Below are 21544 nucleotides of genomic sequence, written 5' to 3' on the forward strand. Positions count from 1 at the left end.
CTGTTCAGATGCTATTTGCCCATTTCAAAGACTATTGAGTTATCAAAATTGCTGACTGAATTAAGCAATGAATATGACAATTTTATTGTCAGTGAATGTCATGAGCACCAGCAACATCAATGTCAATTTTAAAGAATTAAAGACTTGTCAATAAAGATATTTCTCAAAGATACATTAGGAATAATTTCATGTTACAGAGTTGCAACTTAAATAATATGCACACTAATTTGTATATCTCACTCATACAACATGAGAAATTAATCTGACCAAAAATAGCTACCTATTATGGCCAATACACATCTCAGATAAGTGCCTCGACCATTTTTTCAAAATTTTGATGACAAGTGTGACAACAGAGCTGATGAGCTCTGGAAAATTTTATTTTTAATATTAGAAAGCTTTCTTACACTAACTCACTAGACCCAAGTCTGAATACTACTCTTTACTTCCCACTCAGTTTTCTCAGTTTTGCATAGCAAAACAATAGCGTTCTCATTCTCAAGCTCTGACAAATTCCTATTCGATAAACACTGCTTCTAATATGATTCTGCCATGTATAAAGAAGGAATAATAAGTTATGGGAAATATATACTACACATATAACAGGACATCAAAGACACATATCAAAAGATCGAACTATAGTATCTTATGTGAAACCATATATTCTTATATTCTTTTGAAAAATCAGGTGAAATATTCCAAATTTATTAAATACATTTATCAAGTATGGATAATATACCTATATATTTACCAAGTATACTAAATACTTGAAGTAAATAAAATGCAAAACATATTACAAGAATATACATACATTTCTTCATAACACTTCAGAAAATCCACAGATGCTGGGATCATAAATCAATACCCCTTTTGTGTTTAAAGTAATTTGTATCAATATCGTTGGGCACTGAAGATTCTGACAGGACAAGCATGCATCCATAAAAACCTCAAGAATTACAATAAGTAGGTATGAAAGCAATTTTAAAAAATCCCTCACAGGGCTCTTGGTCCAAATACTTTCTAGCCACTGGGCACTAGATGTCACTGTAGTATATCACAGAAGGTGTTTGAATGAAATAATGCCATGCCATTTGCAAGTCCCATTTCTAGATTTGGGTCTGCTGCTACATTTTGTAATGTGTGTATTGATGACCAATTTGAAAACACGAGTTATCTAGAATGAAAGTTGGGTATTTCTATGATGTCTATTGGTACATCTCCATTCACCTAAAATAATGGCAAATAATTTTGCATTAGGACCACAAAAATAAGACACTTAATTGCTTAAAAGTTTCTCAAAATACATTAACATGATCCCTGCATTTTAAACATTCCAAACACTTAAAGGGAAACCAGAAATGCCAATTATGTCTGAAAGTTATTCAGCAACAATAAAAACACTGCAGGAAGACTTGTTTAACAGAATGCTGAAATATCATTAAATTCAAACAGCAACCCTGAAATGCAAATCTAAGAAAATAAACTTTAGAGATAAAACAGTAAAATGCTAAACATTGAGCTAAGACTGCTTATACCAAAGGATATAGTTTTTATGCAGCATTGATATTTATATGTTAATTCCTCATAAAAATACCTACCTGAACCAAAACACTTTAAACCAGCTTCACTTTAAATGACTTTGTTAAAAAATGTGTAAAAGTTTTGTTTTAAATGGTTGAGCAAATGTCAGCAAAGAATCTTTTGGTGCATTTTGACTAGTTTGTTTTTCTTTCTAGATGTAAAATTAAAGAAGCATGCACACATAATATGAACAATTTGGAATGTATGTGAACTGAGACCACATACAATAATTAAAATGGCTTCCTTGAAACAGTTAATAGGCCACTGATATTAATAAAATAGAATGTTGTAACATTAACAAGGAGAAGTACAAACATATCTGCTGATATAGATGCTTGAAATAGCCTTAAACACAGTAAGCCACTTACAATTCGCTCCCACTTTTCAATGTATTTGACAATACTTGAATAAGCTTCATTACTTTCAAGATAACACATTTAGTTATGCTTATGTATGAATCTAAACATAAAACAACCACTTCTAAAACCAAAGAAATCTTGAAGTTAAATATTCTATGCTTAAAATAAACATATTTGATATTTTATGAAATCTTCTGAACACTTTGGTTTAAAAACATGTAATATACTCTCTTATCATGTACAAGAAAATACCATTTCACATTTTGAACCCTCTCTCTTTTAAAGTCAGCAAGTCGAAACTGCTGCACACATACATGCATGTGTGTATGCATGCGTGCACACACACACACACAGAGACACACTCTGAGTGTACAAATCTTCAAGCAGCTACATACAAGCATGCACAAATACAGAAAAACATAAAATTTGTAAAATAAATAAAAATAAACTGGATAAAAGGAATTTCCCGAATAAATTTTACATTTTATATGTCCTTGGTAATATTCCACTGTAATAAAGCCATGTCTCAAAACTGAAAAAAAGGGATTTTCCCCATCTAAGTGAGGGTAAGATAATAACTTAATGTTTAATTATTCCCTTAAGACAAAGTCTCTAAATCAGTCGCAAGATCGGGCATACCACAAACCTGTGACATGTTCTGACGACTGAAAACATTTTAACACCAAAACAATATCATGAAGATAACAATAGAGAAGGTTTGTACACAGCCAGTTTTCTGGCGCATAAAATAAATACACTTTTGATAAAAAGTCCTAAAGTTATGATTCATCAATAGTTTTCATGTTGATTTTAACATTACGCTTATTAAGCTATGTGTCTGGGAATTGGTTCTGTCTTCTCTCAACTGATCATTTGAACATTACTAATCAAAATGATCTTTCTTTAACTGAATTGTTCCCTTTCTTGCATTTCCCTGAAGCTACCCATTTTTTGACAGTGATCGCTCCTAAATTTGCACTCAACCCTTTAGTCACTACTTCAAAAGTACACTAAGGGCTATCAGCAGGTGTTGGGTACCATCCATATCTGCCTGCTGAGATATGAGATGAAGTGTGCCTTGAGAAGCCTAGACACCAGATACTGTTCAGAATGTAGTTGTATCACCGGCTCTTTGACTGCAATGACTGTAGTTTGGAGCACATGGGCAAGTAAATAGTATCTGCCCAGACCATCTGCTGATCAAGGAATTACTGGCTGGCAGGGTCCATCACTATAAGCATTCATAAGCTTCCTTCAAAATAATTCACTTTCATTTGAAACATATTTTTATAAGTGAGATTAAAAGAATGGGGTAAGGGGAGATTATGCAGCGAGTGTGAGTAATCCTAGGATGCTCGCAAAAAGAATTTTTACAAGGGTACAATTACAGACAGCAGCGCCAAAGGGGCTACAAAGGTGGTTTGTTTGGCTGCAAGCCTCTGCTCTTAAAGTAGTCTGTCACCTGCTTGGGCACCTCTGCAAGCACCTGCCTGGCCAGCTCTATGGGTGAACGCTGGAAAATAAAAGCCTTATTGTCAACACTATTAATGACACTTGTGAATTTACAGCCTACTGGCAACACAAAATGCTTTACAGAGAAGCAGATCTCCTAATTACTTTTAAAAACACTTATAATGATACATACTATTTCTTTCCCACCAAAAGAAGCTGTCAACAAAATGTCTCATCACACCAACGGCAGTAAGAAGTGGGTGAGAGAAAACATCTCGAGAAAATCTTTTTAATGGCAAGCAGCCTTAATGAAGCAAAGAAGTAGTCTTCTTGCTGTGAAATGTTACTTAATAAAAAAAATTACACACAAATTGGCCTTTAATTCTCTGCACAGGCTGACTTTTTTCAGACAATTTTATCATTTATTTTTTTTAAGTTTACTTAAACTTGATATGTAAATGTAACCAATAAGTACAAATTAAATATATATCAGTCCTGTGATTTTAAATAACAACATATAAGTGGACAAAAATATTATTATCAAGTGAGTGCACGTAGTTCTCGCGTATCACATACACATCTTTCTTCCTGACCCACACATGTGAACATAGAAGTGTGCATGCATGCGCAAACATACAGACACAGACACATGCACATACACTGCACAAGTATTGACCTATTCCTTTAAGACAAAGATAGTTTCTCTACAAGCTGTACTGACCTGCTTATATTCTCTGAATGGAACAAACTGCACAATGTCACGGCTTGCTCGCTCTCCACTTGGTGACCTTAACACACCATTATCTCCATCCAGCTCATTCATGTCAGTGAAGTCTGCATTGCCCACACCAACAATAATGATAGACATAGGCAGGTGTGAAGCTTTTACAATAGCATCACGTGTGTTGCTCATGTCACTGAGAACTCCATCAGTTAGCATTAGCAGAATGAAGTAAGCCTGTTTCAGACAGCAAAATATAATAATAATGATAAAATCAACAATCTAAAGACTTGTTTAGCATGTTTCCCAGTTGAAGCAAGGTTCAAAGTTAAGTCACTAACTCAACCACATCACATCTAGTGCTCTCTCTTGTCGACTTATGTGCCCTCAGTATATACATACTGATTACAAATCAAAATAGAAAAAAAAAACCAGTTACCATTTATACAAGCCAACCCATACACAGAGCAATTGAAAAAGATCCTCTCATTCTTTTACAAAAATTTATAAAAAGGATAAAAAAAATAACATTTTTGATATTAAGATTTCTTTCTTCAAGTACTTACCAGATGACATAATTATATAGAGGTCACCTTTCAAGCCACCTCAGTTTCAACTATCTGCTCTGAATTAGACAAAACTAATCAACAACACACAGTCAACCCCCTCTCTTCCTGTCCCATCTGACCAGCAAGTTTACATCAATGCTTTCACTGGAGTAGCAAGTGATACCCACAGTGGGGAGGCAAAAGGGAGCTAGCTCTCAGGTCATGCGGTAAGTACTTGAAGACAGAAATTTGCTACCAAACATGACATGCTGTGTGCTACATGTTGAGCCACCGACACACTACAAACTGCAACCAGACAGGCCAAGTGGGCTCATGGTCTCTCAGGTAAAACCTGGTCAACTTGGAGGATTTGAATCACCAGCCTTCAGCTTGTATATTGTCTTTAAATGTTACATTTCTAGAAAGTACAGACTAGTAGCTACAGCTCAAACTTGGTGTACTCTGGCATAAACAAGAGACCCTGTGCAAGGGGTGGGAATCATATGCCAAATCAGAAGAAAGGGCATGGATCTCTGATACCTAAGTGTGGAGGCTATAGCTATCTAAAAGTAGATCTGTCAAGGAAACAGCTTAATAAAGGTATCTCTGTACAATGGTGATCTCTGTATGATGGCTTAAAGTAGGAGGAGATGAGGAAAAGGAATCACCTGACCCAAGAGGGAAATAGGGAGCGAACAAGATGTGCCAAGGACAAACTAGCAAGGTGATCAGATAAATCCCCAATGGTCCCAACATTCTACAAAACCATGTGTTAGACGATATCAGAGAGCAATGCTTAATAGACCTGTGTTAATGGATGTTATAGTTCCCTTAATAAAAAGCTAGAGCAGGAAGTCCACCATGTGAGGTGGGGACATATTTCTGAGTGCCTGGACTGACTAGGTCTTTATTTTTCAAACACCCTCCACTTATCCTTGTAAACAGATACAGTGAAGGCCTTCTACTGTTTCTCCAAGCAAATGCATTCCTGATGATAACATCCATATGTGTAGGTTTAGTCAAGTGAAGCAAGATGGAAGACATGTACTGAAGTAACAAAGGTTCAGACTCTGCTGCTAATCATCAGCTTCAAGACCACACTTGTTGAAAAAAGTGACCAGGAAACCGTTGTCAACTCCCTTGACCTTTGCCAGCACAAAGACTGGGAGAAAAGGCACATCCACTGACTTGTTCCCATGTGAGGGATAACGGGCATCCACCATCCCTGCTACTGGAGCTGGAATTTAACACAAAGGTAAGAAGCTTGTTGCTCCAATGAGTCTCCAATAGGTCTACCAGAGGCTAAAAAAAGCACTTGGCACAAGTGCTGAAATGTTGAGGAGCTATTCTGAAGGTACGATCTGATCCTTCCTACTCAAGGACACTGCAGTGATATTGAGATGCCTTGGGGATATGACAAATCTGAAGTACAATGCTGTACCTGTGACATCAACAGCAAACGGTAGACAGCTTTCCTTCTTGATGAATGTAGAAGACTGCAGTGGCAATGTTTGACATGATGATCACCTCTAGATCTGCCAAAACTGAAGCACCCACCACACTGTCATGAGGTCCAACATACAAATGTAGGAAGACTCCTCTTTTGACCACTGCTCTGTTGCGCCTATAAGAGTGGATGGATATGACCACCAGTCTGTCTGAATAGCATATGTGAAGACCAAGAGCTCTGAAGAGGGCTTCCTGAGGGGACTCACATTCTCCCATCATCTACAAAGGATGTTCCACCTCTACCCAGACTTCAGTATTTTATGCGCTTTCAGACCATGTGGACTTGATAGATTCTTCAGGGTGTTTCCAAATTATTTTCATAATTTTTACCTCCTAGTTTTCCCAGTATAAAGAGGAGAAGCAAATCAATGCACACTCCAAGTGATTCGCCAGTTTCGTCAGCATGTGACTTTTCAGTGATCATGGTGCATCACTTTCGGCTTGGCTATCAGGTGTTGACAGTTTGCAGGAGCTGAAAGAAACTTATGGCGATGATGCTCCAAATAAAACGACTGTCATAGACTGATTATGGTGATTTGGCAGTGGTAGTTTCAGCTGTGATGATGAATATTGTAAACTAATGCCTAGGACGTCAAAAGACCCAGACAATGTTGACCAAGTTCATGAATTCCTCAAAAGTGATAGCTGTGTGACCATCAGAGAGATGGAGCTAGGAATTCCTTCTACAAGTCTTCACAGGATCATCCATCACAATTTGGGCTTCAGCAAGAAGTCAGCTCATGACAACGCTCCTGCCCACAGCCAAAGTCACATTCTTGTGCAATCAAGTGTCAAGATTTTGAAGCCTCCTCCCTACTCACTAGACCTTGCCCTGTGCGATTTTTTGCTGTTCTTGAAGCTGAAAGAACCCCGCGTGAAGTGAACTTTGAAACTCGAAAGACCAAGTCGTCCAGCAAGCCAGATGCATGGTGACAGCGAGATTAAAAACTCTTCATTTAAATGAGAGAATATGTGAACTCAAAGGCACCAAATTAGATGAACCTGAAGAACAGAGACAGAATGTATTCAAAAACACAAATAAGCATTTCAGTTTTGGCTGACATGTGAACCCCAAGCTCACTTACATGGGCACCTTTCTGAGGTTCCTCTCGCTGGGCAGCTGCAGCAAAGTTAGCAACATGACGAATAATAGGAGAGGCATTAGTGGGTCCATACAGTTGCACACGCTGGATACAGGCATAGTAAGCTTGCAGAACACCATCAATACCTGGGCAGGCAAACATATCATACAATAAGGCAGCTAAAGAAAAACCTATTGGCTACAGAAACATCTGTCAAAGTGGTACTCTTGGGTAGTGAAAATAGGGTTTTGTTTTGCTCACAGAGATAGCATGAGAAATGTAGCATTAAAACATACCTGCACAAAAGGGATTCTGTGGGTTGAAGTTAATGGCGAATTCATGCATCACTTGATCACTTGGGGGTATCTTGGCACCAAACCCCAAAGCTGGAAACATTTTGTCACTGTAATGAAATTCACAATACTTTCAAAATTATTTTTTACTTGTAAAATCTGTCACAAAATAAATCATAGACAGTAAAATTGGAGATCAAATAATTACATAATGTTCATGCACATATGCACTGACAATTAATTGAGTAAACATTTACATAACCTTGAAAACATTGATGAAAATTGATTAAAGAGAAAATTGCCTTTATCTGTCTTTACCAAGCAGCCATTTTTGTTTAGTAAGATGGCAACTGAACCTTTTCAAACACGTCTCTGTTGGTCATCTTTGATATTAATAACTATTTATGTCATTGGTGATTAATTCTTGTGGAGTCTGCATCAATTCAACATTCACTTTTGTTGGGACGATGTAGTCTCATGTGGGATGATATGGTCATGGTAGGTGTGATTTTACTCAGGTGATATGGCTTTGAGTGGAAATGACAAGTGACAATGAACAAACAGTCTCTTTCAAAATGTATTTACTTTATCTCTGCAAAAAGTCCAAATTATCTCCAATAGCCCTGTCTTCTGAGAATTTCTATGTTCAGTGGAGCACAGCAACTAAAGGACAGTGAGGCTTCATATGAACTGTAAACATTTGATGTGAATAGTCTACAGCTATTAAAGTGTATGACTAGTAGGCAGTGCTGGAGACAATGCTTCAGTCACTGTGAGTCAAGGCTTCATGAGTGGTACTGCTAAAGTACTGTGGGTGAGGGTGCTGGAACAGGAAAATTTTGTCAGACAATGCAGCAAAGGTGCTGTGGTACAGATTTTGAGTAACAGGAGCATGCATAAGTTCAATTCAGTGAAAGACTTTGATGAGTGAGGTGAACCATGCATCAACTCAAGTGGACCACTATATACAAAAATACACAGCTATGGTGAAATCAGTGCTGTCACAAGATGAAATGACCACCTGAAAATGTGAGCATGCAACACATGTTCAGCAAGGCAAAGACAGCTCAGCAAAGCATCCCAAAAGAGCACACCCTTCCTATTCCACTGGGCATGTCGAGGCCAGAGGATAATCTGCAGGCACTATGGGGATTAGGGCACAAGAAAGTCCCAGTGGTTCCAGTGCAAGGTAAGACAAATCCTGTTTCAAGGATGAAATGCCGGATGTTCCCTATCTGCAGAGCAATCAACAACAGACAAACTGCAAGTTGTGGTGAAGGCTTTGGCAAATACAGACAAAATGCAAGACTGGCTTGTTTAAAAAAAAGCAGTCAGAGTATGCCTAGAGAAGACAGTAGCTTCAGTCACAGCATGAGAACAGACTCTTAAATGCATAGGTCTTTAACTTTTCATCATGATTTACTGTCATTAGAAGGAAGAAATGTGTATACACTGTATAAGATATAGTGTAACAGGGTGACCTAGCACAGCACAAACTCGCATTCACTCTGTAGATAATGCTTGAATGCCTAGCTGTAGCTTGTTGGAACCTCTTTATTATGGCGACTGCCTGAAGGATTTAGCTTAAGACAGAATGTAGCTCGAAGCATAGACCTAGTCAACCACGCTTCTGCTTTGATTCTTTGATTATACGACTTTCAAAATTGGCACCTTGATCGGAATGCAGCCTGCGAGGCATTTTATAGTGTGCAATGAAATTATTGAGCAGGGTTTCCACTGTTGTTTTTGCTGTCATGTTCTTGGTTGGTAAAGAGAAGTTTGGAGAGTGCAAGTCGCAAGTCTTAGCACAGCCAATGGAGGTCACTGCCATCTCAACCAGCTGAGAATATTACTCTTGAGGAGGTAAGTTTTCTGTAAACTTACTCTGCTTGCTAGTGGTTGCACAACTAGCTGCAGAGGACCAACAAGCATTCACCATAATAAAGGCATCAGAAACCTATGATTGTGCATTTAAAGCTATCTCCAGAAACGTGAAACCCTCCTTGACTACCACACTTTCATTTCCATTGTTGGAAGGCCGATTTGCAACCCACGCTTTGCAGACAACATAGATCTGTTAGCAGGCACCAACAAAGAAATGCAAGATCTTACCAGCAGATTGACAGTTCAAACACATGTGGAATGGAGACCAGCACTGATAAAACCAAAGTTATTGTCATTTGCAATTACAAAGTAGAGATCTATGGGGTTTAAAGAGGTCCACAGCTTTAAGTACTTAACCTCTCCAAGGATGTTAGGTGCATAACAGATATCTGCATAGGATTGCAATAGCAAAATCAGCAATGCTAGGATAGACAGGGTCTGGTACAGCCACAACATCATGTTTACTACAAAGTGCAATCTGTCCCCGTAATGCTGATCCTGCTTTATGGATGTGACATGTGGACTCCGCTTGCTGATACGAAGTGGACAATCCAGACATTTGAGAACAACTGCCTGAAGAGCCTGCTCCAGATCTTATACAGAAAACATAAAACCAATGACTCGGAAGCACGGCTATTACACTAATGACACCAGGAAGCTCTACTTGCAACAGTCAAGCAATGTAAGTTGGTCTGGTTTGGCCATGTGAGCCGGCACGACACCTTTTCAAAGACCATCCTTCAAGGTACCCTGGTGGCTATAGGAAAAACTGGCTTACAAATGTCAAGACTGAACAGGTTGTCCTGCACAGGACCTGCTATCGCCCAAAACATCAAGTGGCAGGCCTTGTCAGCTGCTGCCTCTATCCATATGCTTCCCCCAGTGACAGGTATTAGTCAAGGGACAAATAAATGACTGGGCCAGTATAATTCATGTGTTGATTCAGGTAAATTCTAAAATAAGAGATAAAGTCAACCTGTCATAATCTTGACAAACGTCACCCACAGCTCGGATGGCCTGCATGTACTCATTGGGCTGGTGTGGATTGATGTAATGCAGCGATGTTGGTTGCAAAGGGTTTCCATTAGAAGCTGTGAAATCAATGCCCACCTGTTAAGACACAATTCATATGATAAATAGCTCTTGGCACCTGAACCTTGAATCTGTTACAAGTTTTACATGCTCCATAGGCAACATGCTACAAATGTAAGAATAAAGCCTGTAAGTCTTACTGCTCTACAAAGATATGGACATTTCTCACAATCATTCAGTCACTTAAATACTTTTAGGCCATGCAGGAAGATAAGTAAAGACTGTAATAGCTAAATGATGGGAAAAATGCATGACTTGAGGCTTGCTGATGCTATCAATGACACAAAAAAGTCTCTGCAACAGACTGTTAAAGGAAACCCACTGTATGTATAAAGTTTATCAAGTTTTCTTTATCATCTCCTGAGGCAGCTCTGAAAATGTTAACAAGGTCGCAATAATCACAGTAGTTATAAATGAAATCTCTGATGTGTAACACAAACTAGATGATTAGCAGCTGACTTTAAATTTAAGTCTACAAACAAGTGCATATGCACATATGTATGTACTAGCACATATGTACTTATCAACAAACAAGGAAAGATAAATAACGAACCGTAAAGTTGATCTGCATTCCGCCAAATATATAATCCAGAAAAGAGTGCACTTTGATCAGCTGAAAAGAAAATATAGCATAAACTGCAGATAATCTCCATATACTTTGAATATACTTGACAATATGCAATAATAATGATATTGAAGAATTCATTTTGTACAATTCTCTTCTTAACAGAAGGTAACTTAAAAATACAAGCACAGAAAGACAGACACAAAATTTTTATATCACACATACTGACACTGACTAAAACATATCAGCAAACAAACAGAGACACATCAACAGTAAAGTACAAGACAGAAAAACCTGCACATAAATAAAATAAAGTGTCTTGGGGCAACTCATCATCATCACCATAATTAAAAAAAAAAGAGCTATCATCAAATCAATAAAATCTCTCTACAAGTCTACAAACAGTTTGCCAAAACTCTGTACAAAACTTAACTGGAACTTGTATATTAAAAAAAAGTTTGATGAATTGAGTTTTAAGGTATTGCTTTAATTTAGCTATGTGTTTAGATATAATCCATCCCATTATCTTCTCAGGCATAGATTCTGCAGTAGAAGACAGCACACTATTATTGCTCTAGTGAAATTTGTCTCAACATGGCCAAAAACCTATTGTTCCCCTTTGCTGGTTTATCAATAGCAATTAAATTGAAAATGCTGTTGTTGGTGGTGGTGGTGGATGGATTGGGGGGCATTGAAAATGAGTAAATACTGGTTTTTATTATTTACATATTTAGTGGGATTGCAAAGTTCTACAGTCATCATCTGGTCAGAAGAAAAGAGAATCTTTTGTACAAATCTCTCACCTTGCACGAGGACAGAACAACCACACCTGAGTTGCTGTAGCTTTTTTTCTTTGCTTTTTTTGTGGGGTTGACACATGGCCAAGAAACCTGATATTATTAAGAATCAGGAAAAAATATATATAACACCTGAAATATATTATAAATAAAAATTATAAAATAAGTTGTCAAACACCTGCACTTGGGGAGCCACAGCAAATATTGCCTATAAAGGAACAAACCCACTAAAATAGTGAAAAAATGTCTTGCTGACAAAGCCTGAAATGTACGCACAAAAAAAGGTTTAGCCCTTTTACACCTTAATTTAATGATAGCAATGAGAAGAAGCTTGTTCTATTGTCTGCCTGTTTAATAGAGAAAATGGCTCCAAGACATGTGTCAAAGACATATGTAGCAAACACACATACACTGCATCACATGTGCTCTTTCCAACAACTAAACACAAAGATCTGCCCGGACTTTCCAACTACTAAAAACAAAGATCTGCCTCTGGGTTTCCCAACATTATATGCTCAGCCCCCCCAAAAAACTAATACTTTTATTTTTTTCATTCCTGTTCAAAATAAATTTTCATAAACTGGCTGGTTTTAACAAAACATCACATGCGTAATCTCTCTTAATACTTTTCAATACTTTTGCTTCTAATCAACACCTCTATACACTTTTCCACATAAGACTTGGACAGCTGATGTCAAGAGGAAATGTGGTTGGCCAAAACTAACATGATGAAGATCAGTAGAAAGAACTAAATGACCAGAAAGTGACCTAACAATAATAATAAAAAAAATACAAAATTATTTAAGCGCATACTCACACTCCTAAGGAGTATGCTCTTAGCATCTACGAACAAGAATGAGATGTGGACACCATACAAGGGACAGGAAAACAAATGAATAACACAGGAACTAAGAAAAAATAAACAGCATGAAGAAAAACAAGTACAGAAAATGCAAAGAGGAACCAAATAACAAGAACTGAGAGTATCATGATAAAGATGAGCAGGGAAGGGTGTGAAAAAGGACTAGCATAGTGGGAAAGGGTTTAGGAGTAATGTTTACAGAAGAGGTGCATTTTCAGTGCACGTTTAAAGGATTAAATAGTGGGTAGTTGGGGGATGTGAAAAGGGATAGTGTGGGGGGAGGAATTGGTGTTTTACGCCGAGCCAGCAACTAAGGCTATATCACGGCAAGGCAGTCAGCCCTGTAAACAGAAGTCACTTGCAGAGGAAGAACAGCATGCCCGAGATGACAGCTGAACCCAGGACAGCCAACCTTCAGTTATTGGTGACAGGCATTAACCGTTACGCCACCAGACCGCCCTGTGAAAAGGGAGGGAGCTCCATTGTTTCACTGCAGAATAACTAAACATCCTAAGCCCATATGTTGTTGCTCTGGTGACAAGAAGAGTAAGAAGACAATCATCAGATGAAGAGCAGAGTTGTCTAGCTGGGACGTAAGGGAAGAGAAGTTCAGAGAAATAATTTGAGCAGGAGCTAGCAAAGAAATTAAAACATAGCATGGACAGTTTGTCCTGGATGACAGAACAGATGGGTAGCCAGTGCAGAAAACGAGAGGGGTGGCATGGTCCCATATCCGAGCTCTCAGCACCAGACATGCACCAGACATGCTGCAGAGTTCTATACTTTCTGGAGTTTATGAAAAAAGTATGCAGGACAGCTAGCAAGCTAGGAGTTACAGCAGAACTTAACTTGCTGCTGACAGGCGAAAACTTAGGTCTCTAGTGGATGCCTTATATACCTCTTGGGTATGAAGGAACCTTTATTTCTTACCCACCCTGCTTGAGCAGCCCAACATATCTACCACAAATGCAACTGGAAAGAAACAGAAATGATGTCTCTGTGTTTGAGTAATTACATATAATTTACAATGTTTCAGTTCTAAGAGGAGAATGGATAGCAACAACTGCAGCTGTTTACTAAAGTAGAACAACTTGACATTCCGAAGCACTGTCCTATTCAAGGGTTATCATTAAAAAAAGAAAAAAAAAGTGCAATAAGAAATATTCAGCAGTATCCTGCACTTCTGCTCTACATAACACAATTTTGAAATTAATGTGTCTGCTTTGCAAAGGTAATTCTTGTAATTTTATTGGAATGCAGATTTCTTATATAATTCTTTACATAAAGTTGAATTTGCATAATGAACTTGTATTACGTGAAGTGAAGTCTGTATTAAGATTATGCATGCGACATTACAAAAACAGATCATCTACAAACTGGATTGCTCAAATAATATGCAACTAGATTTGGTACCTCATGCTGCTGTGCTTGGAGCATGTCTTCCAGTGTGGCTGAAAATCCTCCAATGTAATCATGAGACCCATCACTGTCCCAGTCATACACATCAAACTATAAACATAATAAAAACCATTTTTAAATAATCCAATCTACCACAAACTGTTGTACATTCTTTAGAGATGATACATAACCACCTTCATAGCTCTCTCACACGTAATCTCCCTCCCTGTTTCTTACCCACACTCTATCTCTCACAAATGCATACATTTCTCCCCCCCCCCCTCCACACACACACACCAGCCTATGTAGATATATATACATAACAAAATAGGGATGTGTGTGAATGAAACATCAAGAAAGAGAAAGGAAGTTAATATGTTGAATGACTGAGTCCTTCACAGCTCTTATTCTAGGAAAAATTTGTTAGGACTCATTATTTTTTAGCCAGTGTTTTATGTACAGTAAAACTCAATCCATTTTTTTTCCTGTGGTTTTGAGTTTGAGGTGTTAGCAATACTACTACTACAGTTATGAAAGATTTTGTGTCTGCAAAAGACCAGGGATTACTTCAAAAGACTTCTGAAATATTTACTTACTCAATTTTCAATTAAAATTTAAACTCCTGCTTTTATTGATTACCTGCTTATTAAATTATATATTTTTCAAAAAGGTTATCAACACCCTCAATAGCTGTAAAATGCTTGAGAAAATGATTTCTCATGAGTAAATATCCTCATCTTTTAAAATGCTTGAAAGAATGGTCTATCACAATACAAATAATAATCCTCAATAGCTTTTAAATGCTTGAAAAAAGTGGTCTGACAGAAATAAAAATTGTAATGCCAAAGACAGGTTTATTTTAAAGAAACATGGAGCAAAAACTGGCAGCAGGATAAATTTCATATTCATCATTAGTTTGTAGTGAAGGCACATGTGCGCAGGCATGCACTCACACAAATATGATGGAGGAAAGAGGGGCAAAGAAAGAAAGCCATCCAGATTATACATATTTATACACACACACACATATTAAATTTTCTTAATAATGGTGTAACATACACTCTTATGATTGATAATTTAACAAAGTAACCTTTTATATGTCTGACACTATTCAGCAGCCCGTTACTGTACTACTGCTTACCTTGATTATCTGTTTTTTATTCCTGCCACAAAGAGTATTGACAGAAAGCTCAAAAGGTCTCCAGCTTGGGTTGAGGTTATTTTTCACAACCTTAAAGTTCAAACAAAAACTTTCAAGTAAAGCATGTCTTTCTATTTTTTTAGTATTCCAACTAATAATAACAACAGTAAGTAATTATAAGGATCAAGGTAATCAATGCAAGAGTCACACATGCATGAAAAACTTCACCTGGAACTTTTCAAACATGATATTACATTCAGTTTAACAAACTGTGACTCTACTACTGGTTGGTTACTAAAATGAGTTATGGTTGATTTTTGGGTTCAGATAGTCAGGGTGGGGAAACATTCAAATTTGTGACACAATGATGCCTGCAACTAACCTATGTTAAAAAGCATGTTAATAATTTTTTTGTGTGCAAAAGATAACATTTAATGGCATCAGAGGAACTTCACAAAAATCAAGTTCATTTTTAGATCAGAATAGCTTTTAGATTTTCACACAGGTGTAACAGGTGTTGATACTCCTTTGTAATACAGTAAACTATATATAGCCAAACTCAATTCATTAAATACAACATTTTAAAAGTCTGTCTTCTAATTGCATTAAAACCACATGACACATCACTGCCCTGTTTCAACTGACCTTCCTTAAAACACACCCCGACACATGAAAATATATTTCAGCAAGGAAGCAATACATGAGATTGAGAGCAATGAGCTTCCCACTGGCAATCCCACCCTTTAAGTTCATACCATGTGCAGCCTCACCTCTGTCCTGTGCACTAGCTGCCAGCTACCACCTGGTGCTGATCGCAAAATCTCCAAATAGGGATCTGACTTACCAAAAAAATCCTGCCATATGAAATCATTATTTATAAATGTAACACTACTGTACGCAGTAACACAGAACAACAAAAATCTTATCTTCTGAAATGCTTCTGTCAGAATCATTTTAGGTTACAAGAAATCAGACTTATATAGTAATTTACTGTAAATATAAAATAAACAATATCTAAAATGACATGGGTGAATTCTCAATAAAATTCTTACTAAATGATAACTATACGCAAATTATAAAAGCAAGTTATACCATTTTGTCAAGTTTCTGGGCCCGGAAAGTTAAAACAACATTTTCATCACCCTCTTTGATTTCTTCTGCGCTCACCTGTTAAACACAAGAGATAAACATGCTTAGTCAGAAAGCTGGCCCCTTCCTTAACAGTCACCAGCATTGCCTATAAACTTTGACAGTTACCAAAGCTTTTTTTCAGGAAATATTGAAATAAACTTCTTTCATACAAAGATTTAATGGTTGACATCATCCCCATGTGAGTGACTTCCCTTACTAGGTGGGGTAAATAAGTATTCTTTTTACATAAGAATCTTAACAGGCAAAATAAAGAAACACAATATGTCCCCCGTGTTAAACGTTGTAATTTAGATTAGTAATTCTCAGTTCTGGTAAATGTGAACCTTTGAGAATAAAGTGCAAAATCACATCCAGTCAGTTGACAAATGGTGACAGACAACCCTTCAACTCTTCAGTTCTTTTTCACTTTTCATCCATGTTAAGGAATGTTGAAACATGAATAGGCTAGAGGATGTGGACTTTGCAGATGACATCAGTCTTCTATCTCATCGGCAACAACATGCACAAACCAAACTGAGTAAGCTAGCAGAGGAAGCAGAGAAGACTTGCTTAAATGTCAACAGAAAGAAGACCATAGTGATGAGAATCAACAAGCAGGAACTCCCAGTCCAACTTCAAGGAGAGAACATCCTGGAAACAGACCGCTTCATGTATCTGGGGAGCAATGTCAACAAGGACGGTGGAGCGGAAGATGACATCAAAAGTTGCATCAACAAGGCCAGGCATGCTTTCAACAGCCTACGCCCCATCTGGAACTCCCGAGCATTATCCTTGCAAAAAAAGACCTGTATTTTCAATACCAATGTGAAAGCAGTCCTACTGTATGGTTCTGTTATGAAGTGAGATTAAGTCATTTCCCAAGAGCAATATGGGAAACTCATGGGAAAAAAGTTTTCTTTAGTTACAACATGATGCCCAGATTTCATGGACACTCATGTTTCTTTATTCTGGGCATCTTTACTGCTCCTTCATAAATATGGCATCTGCAGGATCCTGATATCGCTTGTCCTCAAGTTCCCCATGCTGCCCCTGGACAGCGAATTATCTCCACTTTATAATTAGAGTCCCTAGGTGAGATTTTTTTAATTAGTCAAATACGGGTCTTGATTTGCTTGGTCTTTTCATCATACAAGTGTTTGCTAAAGTCTTAAACTGCTTTGAAAAGAAAAACTTTAGCTACTTTTCTTGTTTAATCTGAAGCCAAGATTCTGGGAACTTTTCTAAGCAGAAGTCAGGGCTGCGATAAGAGATTAATATTTGTTTCTAAACTTTGCTGACAAGCTTCTACAGCCCTCATGCAAATATAAACAATGTAATCATTAAAGAAAGATTTTTTTTCACATTATGATGTACTTTTCAAAATAAAACTCACAGTTATAACACCATTTCCTGCTTTATATCCATTAGTAAGGAGTAATGGCTTAGTGTATGGTGAGCCAGACACCAGCTGAAACAAGACATGGAAAAGTGTTAAAACATATTTATCAAAGCGCTAGTAACATTATCATAAAAATCCATTCAGTTAGCAATGAACACAAAGAATAATACTAATAAAGGTTACATATAATGACAACCCTTTGATAAGAGGTGTGAACAGTACATGTTTGTATTCTGGACTGGACCTAATAACATTGTTACAGATATAACATTATTTAGATGGATAATTATGGAAATTTCTTCAATCATGCTAGGAAGTGATAACTGATTCATATATTTTTTACAAATTACAAAAGAAAATAGACCTTTTGGGGTTATTGTAAAATTATACTGTGAAGCATTGAAAAGCTTGCTTTGCTTTCTACATGAAATAAAGCATCTTCACCTGTCCCAAAGTTGTCTCAATCTGTCCCAGAAAATCATCATCTGTGAGTTGAGGGGTTGCATTGTCAATATCATACACAGATATTCGGACTTTCTGCACCTCTTCAAAAAGATAGCCAATTTTGATGGGTGTAGAGAATCGAGGATTTAAATTGTTGATCACTTTTTCTGTTCGACCCACCTGTTGAAATGAACATTGTACAGCTTTCTGTTTCACCCTGATTTAAAAACTTGTATCCATTTTTGCTTCACAACAGAGAGAATTTTAATTCCCCCACACACAAAAAAGAACATTTTAAGACTATACAAAAGCAAACTGCATGAATCTCTTGCAACACATTTAAAAATCGTTAAACAGTCACTAATGGGCAAAGGACATGGCTGTAAGCATTATTTCCACTATTCATTGTTGTGCAAACAACTATATTAATAAATAATATTTTGTTAAGATTATGTTCCCTCCCAAATACCCCTCTCCAAGAAAAAAACCAAACAAACCTATGTGCTTATGATTTACTTTAGACAAGTTTGCTTGTGAAATCTGTTGACATCTGATCCATGAATTCTCAGCAACTTCATAGCTTTTAATTTCATGGTTAATACAAGCAAATATTTCCTTCAGTTTGTTAGTGACTTTTAATGTTGTCCCCTCATGTTGTGCAATGTACTTACTTCTTCCCAGCGCCCTTGTCTCTGCTGGTACAGCACAGCACATGGGTCAGACTTTGACATGATATCTTTGTTCAGCAGATTACGACACTCAATTCGAAGTTCTACTTTGGTAGCATACTGATCTTGACTAACGGTCCTGCCAGGATAACCCTGTGTGCTACTTCCACTCGGTCCAATACCCCAGCTAGCTGACTGAGCTGTTGGACCACTCTGAGCAAGTGAAACACCTGGTCCTATATTGGTCCCAATATTTCCTCCCTGGCCATAACATGGTCCTCCCAAAGATTGTGCTTGATAACCCAGACTCCCATGTACAGATCCTCCTTGTGGATATCCAACTGGTCCCTGTGAGTATGTGGGAGTTGCTTGGGGATATGCATTAGTAGTTACTGTTGCATTTCCAGATGAACTCTGCTGAAGATGGCCAGGACTTTGTTGGTATGGCATGCCCTGCCCCTGAATATACTCAGTGTTTTGCTGAGGGAATGGAGGTTTTGGCTGAAAAACTCCTTGATTCTGCTGGGGATATCCAGACCCTTGCTGAGAATACCCTGGCACCTGCTGGGAGTACCCAAACCCTTGCTGAGAATACCCTGGCCCCTGTTGGGGGTATCCTGGCATTTGCTGAGGATATCCAGGTCCACATTGGGGGAATGCTGGTCCTTGATGGGGATAACCAGAACCACCTGACTGATATCCAGATTGTTGCTGAGGATATGGAGGATTATAACCATGAACTGAGCCTTGCTGATTTCCATGAAAAGACATTGTACTATAAGGTTCACTGGATCAAGGTGTATAAATATCTGAAATGATCAATGAGTGAAATTTTTTAAAAAAAAAGCATCGTATGTAATTGTTTTTTTCTAAGTTATGCACACTTTGAAGAGAAAAAAAGGGGGTGGTGGAATTTGTAATGCTTTAATCGGGCAGCATGTGCAATGCCATGTTAAATGCTTGAATAGAGGTATTAGGTACAATCACAGGACAGAAGGGAGTGAGACTGAGTAGACTGTAGTAGTGAGGACTGGCTATTTTTGCCAAGCCTCATGGCCTGTTTAACATCTCTTCTACAAGTCACTTTAATATTGTTGTCTGAATTTCGCAAAGGAGAACAGAGGAGAATGGGTCGTCCATTGTGTCTCATCAATGAATTACCGAGTGACATGGATATGCATAGTTTTTTGGGTGGTTTTTTTTTTTGTTGTTTGTATTGCATCACTTAAAATAGGGGTTAAAGCTTATTGTGTCACTATAGCCACCTGAACAATTTATGTTTCTACTAAAAAATGTTAATTAGATATAACATTACCATGCCTTAAATTATGCCTACTTGAAATTCGCTTGTTTGTTGTGATTTTATCAATATCATTAGACTTACTAGTACACGCAGTTCTTCAAAAATGTCAAGTCCGTACTATATAGTGGATGCAGTTGATCGTCACTCTCAAACAGGAAATCCTTTGCGATCAGAAATTATCCTTATGATGATAGCAAGTCCAAATAAACACGAGTGGACTAAACACACTTTAAAGACACAACCGGTCTCAATATCCTCCGCTTCCAGTTGTGCAACTCACACTTCTCGGAATACGGAACAAGCACGAACTTATAAATACACGTCCATGGAGCAAGCGAGCTGCACCCCAGCAGGTTTCGAAATAGTGGATTACGCAAGTTATTTGAGAAAGCAAGTACCTATATAAGCTATACATATGTCACAATATATCAATTATGAAAGTTTATTCAGTCAAATAACCTTGATAGTCTCCAACGGCGTTCAAATTTACTTAATTTCACTGCAGTTCAAGCTACTTAGCGAAGTATACGGCGTGTTGTCAAACAGTCTGTCACGTGACAATATTGGCCTATCAATGGCTGAATGAGTTTCGTGAGACGCAGAAGGCCAATCCCAGAGACCTTAACACAGAGGGTGTTGAGATGTTCCTCTGCATGGAAGCACAACAATGCCACAAAATATTCATGTTTCGCTGTCTGTTCCACCAAATAGACTTTCATACAATCATGTTCAGACTTACATATGATCTACATTCATTCAGTAGTGTTCAGAAATCGATATCTTTAGACAGAAAAGCACACATGATTCTTCTGTAGCAGATAACAGCTAGAGTGGACACTCAATCAGCTGTTGACATGTAGTTTGACGAAAACATGTATCATTATTTTCATTAAAATTAAAGTTTGAGAACATTTTTATTGACACTGCTGGAATGCTAAGTGTATTTATCCTTGTTCAGGGGAGATCTTTTTGTTGGTATTGATTTGCTTACTCTTTCGAGTACGTAATTATGTGTGTGGAACAGCTAATGATCGGTTTCTTCCCAATCAGCATCTGTAAGTACCTGCTAAAAGTGTCAGTATAGTTCACTATATATGTATGTCTATATAGTTACTGACCCAGTGGAAAATAAAATCAACCACCCGCTAATCAAGAAGAAGAAGGCTCAACAACGCCTCTGCCTTCTCCGGAAGCTGAAGTCTTTCTCTGTCTCCCACCAATTTCTTCAGCATTTTTACAGATCGCACGTCTGCGGTTGTCTTTTTGTTGTTTCAGCCGTGCGACTTTTGAATGGGCTGTGCGAATGAATGAGACA

At 37.7% G+C, this 21544-nt stretch overlaps 1 protein-coding gene across 2 annotated transcripts; it reads right to left on the reverse strand.

The window, feature by feature from the left end:
* Nucleotides 1-60: 60 nt before the first annotated feature.
* LOC112576580 (copine-3-like) lies at nt 61-20798 on the reverse strand. 2 transcript variants are annotated; one of them, XM_025259145.1, is made up of 15 exons: nt 20689-20798; nt 18930-19735; nt 18259-18438; nt 17809-17883; nt 16377-16451; nt 16055-16138; nt 15285-15374; nt 14159-14254; nt 11890-11976; nt 11075-11134; nt 10406-10539; nt 7549-7655; nt 7256-7398; nt 4114-4350; nt 61-3453 (listed from the first exon to the last, which is right to left on the reverse strand). In XM_025259145.1, the coding sequence occupies exons 2-15, from the start codon at nt 19695-19697 to the stop codon at nt 3349-3351; spliced, it is 2241 nt and encodes a 746-aa protein (XP_025114930.1). In that variant the 5' UTR covers nt 19698-19735; nt 20689-20798; the 3' UTR covers nt 61-3348. The 2 variants fall into 2 exon arrangements, with proteins under 2 accessions (XP_025114930.1, XP_025114929.1); XM_025259144.1 differs by having other exon boundaries at nt 20311-20794.
* Between the last annotated feature and the right edge of the window lie 746 nt (nt 20799-21544).

Source organism: Pomacea canaliculata, linkage group LG12, assembly GCF_003073045.1.
Source record: "Pomacea canaliculata isolate SZHN2017 linkage group LG12, ASM307304v1, whole genome shotgun sequence".
Classification (NCBI taxonomy): domain Eukaryota; kingdom Metazoa; phylum Mollusca; class Gastropoda; order Architaenioglossa; family Ampullariidae; genus Pomacea; species Pomacea canaliculata.